We start from the raw sequence: 8,471 nt of genomic DNA, 5'->3' as shown, positions 1-8,471 counted from the left end.
ACTTTGTATTGAGTGTAGTGACCAAAAAAATATGAATCTCTCAGATTTCAAAATGTTTCAATATGAAAAGTGAGTTGATATTTAATTAAGTGACATTGTGGGGGCTGATTTGAATTCCTTCAGATTTAGAATTCCAAACCACTTAGTCTATATTACAAAATAAAAACATGATTAGAAGTGATGTTTTATTGGTTATCCAAGATGACTAATAAACTAAAGATATTATTGCATCATTGATTAAATACATCATTAAATCCAAATAGATTTATGATAATGCCTTTAAATAACTAGCTTAAAAAATGAGCTTAAATGACTAACTTGAAAAATGAGTTTTACAAAATCATAAACTCTAACCATACCGAAATCATAAACTCTAACCATACCTCAAAAAGCCTAAGATTAACCATCCAATATACACAAATACCACTACTACTCTCATGTTTCTGATCTTACATTTGGTAATTTAAAAAACTTAAATAACTAGTCCTAACCATTACTCTATATAATATGATTTCATGGTGACACATTAATATAACATATAATATATTAATGCGTATGATAAATGTTATATTAATTATCATATGGCTAGGCTATGTAACTTAGCTAGTTAGAAGATTATGAGATATAGGAAGGACCCGATCTCGCTTTCAATCTACTCTTGACATCCTGCGGAATATTCAGATTAAAAGATTAGAAAATATGGAATCGCAGTCTATGGCACCTGTGTGTTAGCAAGGCAGAATGAATTTGTTGGGTCGCCTACAGCAACTTTACGGGAAAACTGTGGAGGAATTCGGTTGGTAAAATGCAGAGCAGTCTTGGACCAGTTTTAAACCCCATAAACTAAAAAGGTTAAAAAAATGGGAAAAGAAATTCAGTCGGTTATCCGTTGTGGGCACAAGCATGAAAATTGGGAAGAATTGAATGGCATCGGCCCTAAATCGCATCTAAGAGGCCACGACTGGCAGACTGCCTCAGAGACGGCTTGGTTATCATACGGAGTTCTTTAAATCGTTGGATGTCAAAATTCCTGTTCTCTATCAGTCGTTTCTGCCAGGTTTTGAAGCGAGCTTGGAAGAAGCCCTCGAATGTGGGATCGGTAGATGTCCTAAGGAAAAATGCATAGCCAGCTAGGAAATAAATGGAGGTAAGGTAGAAGCACATGGGTTCCATCACATCCCACGAGAGATCCCAGAAGGTGAACCGCATTAAAGCGGCCGTCTGAAGGGCCATAAACCCAAACCCACACCATAGCTCTTTGAGAACTAATTTCTCGGCCTCCAGGTCTATTTCGTCCTTTTGCTTTTCCATCTCTTGCAGCTCCTCCCTGCGGCGATCGTCTAGCAGAGGCAGGACGCTCTCGAAGGCCCTTGCTACCTGGAAAAGGAAAGAAAAATAATTTAAATCAAGACAAGAAATCTAGAAGCCCTAACAAAATCAAGAAATCTAGAAACCCTACCAAAATCAAGAAATCTTAGAACGACAGGAGCTTTAAAGATTCAAGTATCGAATCCGGTACCTGTTCGGGCCGTAGGTAGACGCGATCACCGACTATGAGAATCTTCTCAGCTTCATCAAGCAATTTGACAACTTCTTTCGCATGTTCCTTTCCCGCGCAGTCGTTAGAAGTTTGTAATAATTCTTTGAGGGAAATGCAGGCATGGGGTATCTGCCCCAATCTTTTCATCAGAGAATCCGTTTGCACAAGCCTCAGCAGCCTCCTCTCTTCCTCGGCAGATTTTTTCCCTTCCAGCGGGCTGACGACTTCCTGATGAAGACGGTCTCTCACTGCATTATTCAAATTCTTTAATTCCTCCCGCCATCCATCGCCATTGAGCAAGAAGGGGCAGGCACGAGATTTCGCGGGCATAACAACGCTCCGCCTCTGCAGAAACCATGGATCGAATCTCTGAAACTCAACAATATCTGCATATAGGGCAGACCCGTTGCCAAGAAGGGAATTCTGAGCCGTGCGGAACAATTTTCGCTCTTGAAAGACTTGACTGAGAAGCCTGCGAGCAGCCATTGATGCAGCTCACAGGTACATTAATAAAACCTGCCAAAGAATACGAAGAACACTACAAGCAGCGGCGATTTTATATGGGCCAATGCCTCAAGTTACGCCTTGGCCGAAGGCATGATTGTAAATTTCTTCCAGAGAAGTAAAGGTTTTACAGCTACGTCGACCACCTGTCCAAACGTTCTCTTCACATTTATTTTATAAATTTAAAATAATTATTAAAAAATTAAATAAATTTAATATGAATATTAATAAAATGAGATTTGTAGGGTGGAAATTTTTTCAAAATGAAATAATTAGGTGGTCATACGTGCACGTTAATGAGCAAATAACTGAAGTATTCACAGATGTGCCTACCCAACTCCTCCCACGTTCAAAACGAAGAGGTGTCCCCGTCGTGGGTAGAATACGTCGTTGAGGGTGTGTAGGATATGGGTGAGGGTGTGTAGGATATGGGTGAGATTATTGCAAATTGATTAGAATACGTTGTTTATGGTGTGTAAAATATGGGTGAGATTACTGCGAATCGATTCGAATATGTAGTTTATGCTGTGTAGAATATGAGTGAGATTATTGCAAATTAGAATACGCCGTTTATGGTGTGTAGAATATGGGTGGTGTGTAGAATATGGGTGAGATACGCCGTTTATGGTGTGTAGAATATGGGTGGTGTGTAGAATATGGGTGAGATTACTGCTAATCGATTTCAAACACCAAAATCTTTTATGGTGTTTCAAAGGACGGAGTTGGTAATGGGACTGGCATTTATTTTGTTTGTATTTTCTTACACTACGGACTTATGGGTGATGCCTCCAGAGGAGATGCAAATCGATGTTTCAAAGGTCGAAGTTGATAATGGGACTTGCATTTATTTTGTTTGTATCTTCTTACACTACAGACTCAAAATCGTTTATGGTGGTCGGAGTTGGTAATGGGACTTGCATTTATTTTGTGTGTATCTTCTTACACTACAAACTCATGCCTCCAGAGGAGATGCAAATTGATGTTTCAAAGGTCGGAGTTGGTAATGGGACTTGCATTTATTTTGTTTGTATCTTCTTACACTACAAACTCAAAATCGTTTATGGTGGTCGGAGTTGGTAATGGGACTTGCATTTATTTTGTGTGTATCTTCTTACACTACAAACTCAAAATTGTTTATGGTGTTTCAAAGATCGGAGTTGGTAATGGGACTTGCATTTATTTTGTTTGTCTTCTTACACAAAGGATTTATGAATAATGCTTTCAGAGGAGATTTGAACATGGGCAAGATAACTGTAAATCGATTCCAAACACCAAAATTCCAAAAACTAGAATTTGTGATAATACTTGCATTTATTTTAAATTCAACCCTAATTATTATTATTAATAATTTTATTAGCCACCACATGCAAAACATGACTTAGTCTACGTGGCTTCTCACGGATTTGATTGATGTCGTGGACACATTAGCAAGATTGCTTCTTGAACATTCAAGGTCGAATTTTTTTTCATGGTGAGCACTGAGCAGGATTGGGTCCACGTTCGCTGAACCTTTTAATTTGGCCTGCGGTTGGGAGGAGACACAAATGGCCACCATTTAGTTTATATTAAGAATCTATTATTTATTTACAAATAGAAAGGGCTTAAAAGAAGCCTAAAATGTGAGCTGGCAAATTTCTTTCTTGCACATAATGCTGACTCACACTCACGTTCTTTTAATGCAAAACGGACATTCTGTTGAGGTATCGTGTCTGACTGGTATGACAGGCTTGCCCCTTGGCTATGTTTACCCTTTTAAGAGGTGGACCAATCTGTTAAGTAACAGTATTGTATACGTAAATATTTGTTTATTAAGTATATAAATATTTAGGCATTTAAAATAAATGTATTTGTTTATTATAAATAGCAAGAGAACTTATTATAACAGAATTGTGAAATGAGTAGTATGTTGTGTGGGAGCCTTATTTGCGAATGTAAACAATTCATTAGGGTTATTTAAAGAATTATTTGGATTTTTTTTTCTATTTTAATTGGATAGAAGTAAATGTTGAAAGATTTTTTTTTATTTCAATTTAAGGTGGATGAGGATAAGTTAAATTTTTCTTTTTAAATTAGAGGTTTAGATTGATTTTTAAGGGAATATGCTTAGTCTTAATGTATATCAATGGTTGTAGTGTGTTACAAAGTTTGTTAGGTTGCATTGACTTTTAATAAATTTAAAAATACATATATTTGTGTTACACGGCTCTTTGCCCACCAATTTCTTAGGGATTTGAGATTATTCTAATTCTAATATGCTCATATTCTAATTAGGTGGGGAACTAATATATAAGCAGATTTTATTTAGCAAAATGGTCTATTTTACAATAAGATGTGTAATTTTCATTTTTTTCTAAATTAGATTTGTGCAAGGTGGTTCCCCACCCACCAATTTCCTAGGGATTTGAGATTATTCCAATTCTAATAAGTTAATATTCTAATTAGATGGGAAAATTAATATATAAGCAAATTTAATTTAGCAAAATGGTCAATTTTACAATAACATATGTATTTTTGTTCTTTTTTTTCTTAAGTTAAAGTCAACCCATAATATTTTAAAATGTGTGCATTGATAAGACATTCTTAGTGTTGCAATAGTTGTTTTGTTATATTTATGAAGCCTTTGGCTATATCAACGACATTAATATTTTTAATGTGGTTGTACTAGTTTTAAATCATACTTCAACATTGACATTTAAGTATTTGTTATATTTATCTTTCCTTCTTACTTTTATTCATAATTTGTATTTACTTATAGTTTGTAGGTTTGTATGGGTGTTATTGTAATTTTTTAATGATTTAATTTATTTTTAAAATTAAATTAAAAAAATATGTTTTTTTAAGAAGCTTGCAGATAATAATATGATTAAATAGCAAAGGGATGCATCAAGATCCAAAACTAGCTGTTAGATAATAATATTATTTTATTGTTAGATAATAATATTATTTTATTTTGTACTAATGACTAGTCAAGAAAAGTTTTACTCATTAAGCCAAAAGGGAGAAATTTTATTAAAAATAATTAATAGTGGGAGTTACAAGAAACTCCAGAAGAACCCTATTAAAAAAGTATCTAAGGAGGTCATCAATGTTGTTAAATCTAACCCTGCTCTTGACCCCCTTAGCAAGAAGCTTATTGAGAGTAACCCCCTCACCCCTAGAATTTATGGTCTTCCTAAGATTCATAAAGAAGGGGTCCCCCTAAGACCTATTGTCAACACGATAGGTGGTCCTACCTATCTTCTTGCTAAATTTTTAGCTCAAAAGCTTAAGCCTCTTGTTGGTCACACTAGCTCCTTTGTTAAGGACTCTGCTTCCTTTTTCAATCAGCTTAAAGATATCAATCTTGAACCCAGAGATTTGTTTGTTAATTTTAACGTTGTTTCCCTTTTCACTAACATCCCCATTAATGAGGCCATTAACGTCATAAATCGAATCACTGATGATGATACATCCAAATTGGTTGGTTTGTGCCTATCTTCTACATTCTTTAGTTTTCAGGGTGAGTTTTATGAGAAAACTTGTGGAGTTGGTATGGGTTCTCCGCTCTCTCCTGTTGTTGCTAACCTATTCATGGAGGATTTCGAGACCAAAGCGTTGGCCTATGCTCAATTTCAACCCAAGCTCTAGAAAAGGTTTGTTGATGATACTTGTGCTATTTGGTCCCATGGTCAGAAGAAGTTGGATTTGTTTCTTGCCCATCTTAATTCTATTTCGAACTCCATCAAATTCACAATAGAGGTTGAAGTTGATGGCAACCTTCCTTTTCGTTCTCCTTTCCAGAAATGAAGATGGTTCCTTGTATCACCAGTTTTTTCGCAAGATAACTCGCATTGAATAATATCTTCATGCTAGTTCTCATCATTTTCAATGCAAAAATTTGGGGTTCTTAACACTCTTTCTACCCATGCATTAAGGGTTTTTGATGAAAACCACCTGGAGGAAGATAAATCCCATCTTTTTAAAGTTTTTGAAATGAATGGTTATAGTAGGCGTCAAGGTGTTGTAGCCTTCCAAAAAGCTTGTAAAGGTTCTTTGAATACAAAGTCTCGGGGCGAACATTTTTCAAATGTTCTTCTTTCATTTATCCATGGTACCACTGATAAGATTGATCATGTTCTTAAGAAAAACAATGTTTTTGCTACCTTCAAGCCCCTTCAAACTATTATGATCTCCCTTAGATCGGTTAAAGACCCTATTAAGCCCAAGGAAATGAAAGGGGTTTACTCAATCCCTTGCTCATGTGGGATTCCCTACATTGGGGAAACCGGTCACTCCATTAACCTGAGGATTCAAGAGCAAGCAACAAACATTGGGCATAATCGTTCCCGCTCCTCAACAATTGTTGAGCATGCAGAGAAAACGAAACACCATGACTATATAGAAGATTCTCGTGTCCTTGCTAGGATTGATAATTTCCACCATAGGAAGTTAAGAGAGACCATTGAAATTGAGAAATAGACTCATAATCTCAATAGAGATGATGGTTAGAAATTAAGTAGGAGTTGGATTCCTTCTCTCTCCTTATAATTTTTTTAATTAAAATTTAATATAAAATTTTAATTATTAATACCATTTTCTAATGACTAAAGAGTAAAAATTAAGAGATTAAAAATTATATATATATATATATATAAAACTAACATTAATAATCAAGATTAATGATTAAATATAAATATAAGAACATTTTTTTTAAAATTTCAATATTATATATATATATATATTTTCTAACCTATTCTCTAGTTTGTTATAATTAATTAATAATTAATTTTTTTAATAAAATTTCTTTTTTTTGGTTTAATGAGTAAAAAAATTCTTTACTAATCGTTAGTACAAAAGTAAAATAATATTATTATCTAACGACTAGTTTTGGATCTTGATACATCCCTTTGCTATTTAATCATATTGGTAGATTGGTTTTTCATCTTGATCTGATAATGAAGTCATTAATTGGTTCGAAAAATTGACCCTCAAACAATACTTATGTAATTTATCTACAAACTTAAAAATTATCATGAATCACAAAATCTTAGATCAAATAAAAAAATATGATTAAAGTTGTTAATAATTATAAAAAATTTAAAATTTAAAACATTTAAACTTATATATTAATATAGTGAAATGAATTAATATAAAAAACACTTAAAAACCGCATAAATTTGAAATTCCTGGTACACGCATTAACTTTGAGTTTACGATGGCTAATTAACTTTGAGTTTACGATGGCTAATACAACCTCCTCTTTTATGAATCGGTTGGAAACTTGAGATATTGCAATAAAAAAAATCATATAGGCTATAAACTAGTGATTTCACTCGTTACTATAAATATAGTGACTTTGTTGTAAAACTTTCACATATGGTTAATGCTAAACTGACTTTAGTCTCGAGAGTTACAACTATCTACTAATATATTATTATTATTGATGACTTTCAATAGTGCAAATTTGACGTATGAAGACTATTTTTTTTGACGTCATATATATAAAAATATATATATATATATTTTCATTTCATAGTTCCTAAATCGACAGAATCATTAAGTCTTTAGTGACCACTCTTTCTAAGTCATTGTTGGCCACTATTCAATGTTATCGTTAGAAATATTAACTATGTTATAAAATTAAAATATAATGTTAAATTAAATGATTGATTTGATTAGTGTTATCTTTTTCACCTAGGTTTAATTTTGCAAGTGACATATTGAGTTCTTAATAAGTATAATATCGTAACAGGCTTGAGTCTTTTACGAAATTTAATTTATCTTGGGTGTCATTGTTAAGATGAAGGGAAGTGCTTAGGGGGCTTCACTAAGGTATGTATTTGATGAAAAAAATCTGTGTGTTATACCTAATAGACCATGAGAGACCATCTTCACGATTTCATGGTTGTTTTTCCAAGAACATGGGGTATGGCTATCAATTTTTGGTAGTTAATAGGTTTAGTAAGATGTGCATACACAAGCGGCGCCTTGTAAAATGATGATCAAGGGACACACTATAGTGAACATGTTCTTTGAAAACGCTTGGTTGAAGTTTGGAATACCAAGGAGATTCATCTTAGATAAAAATACTTAATTTCTCGATGTTGTTTGGAATACACTTTGGGAGAACATGGACACCAAGTTGATAAGATCAACAAACTTTCGTTCATGGATACATGGGCATATAAAATTATTATCATGATGTTAGTTTATTTTTTGGGGGGGTTTGGTTAGAAGCATCTAAGGACTTGTGATGGGATTTTGAATTAGATTCAATACTCTCAAAACATAGTATTCCACTATATTAGTAAGACCCACTTTGAAACTTCCGTTGGATATTTCGAATCAATTTCATAGTTTTTTTACATCGTTCTATACATTGAGATATTTCCAATGGTGTAAAGATCATCTTAATTAGAATTTTTATGAGGAAGTTATGTCTCCTACA

General features: G+C 33.6%; 1 protein-coding gene across 1 annotated transcript; it reads right to left on the bottom strand.

Annotated features, from left to right (window-relative positions):
• Positions 1-366: 366 nt before the first annotated feature.
• On the bottom strand, positions 367-2,168 carry LOC149193648 (calcium uniporter protein 5, mitochondrial-like). The gene is made up of 2 exons (XM_089406806.1): positions 1,520-2,168; positions 367-1,377 (listed from the first exon to the last, which is right to left on the bottom strand). Exons 1-2 carry the CDS (start codon positions 2,024-2,026, stop codon positions 937-939), a joined length of 948 nt encoding a protein of 315 aa, XP_089262932.1. The 5' UTR covers positions 2,027-2,168; the 3' UTR covers positions 367-936.
• Between the last annotated feature and the right edge of the window lie 6,303 nt (positions 2,169-8,471).

Source organism: Pinus tabuliformis, chromosome 2_2, assembly GCF_031772625.1.
Source record: "Pinus tabuliformis cultivar Carrire ecotype Pingquan chromosome 2_2, CPIR1, whole genome shotgun sequence".
In the NCBI taxonomy this organism is placed as follows: Eukaryota; Viridiplantae; Streptophyta; class Pinopsida; order Pinales; family Pinaceae; genus Pinus; species Pinus tabuliformis.
The sequence above is the reverse complement of the archived record's forward strand: the minus strand, read 5'-3'. Positions and strand labels throughout refer to the sequence as shown.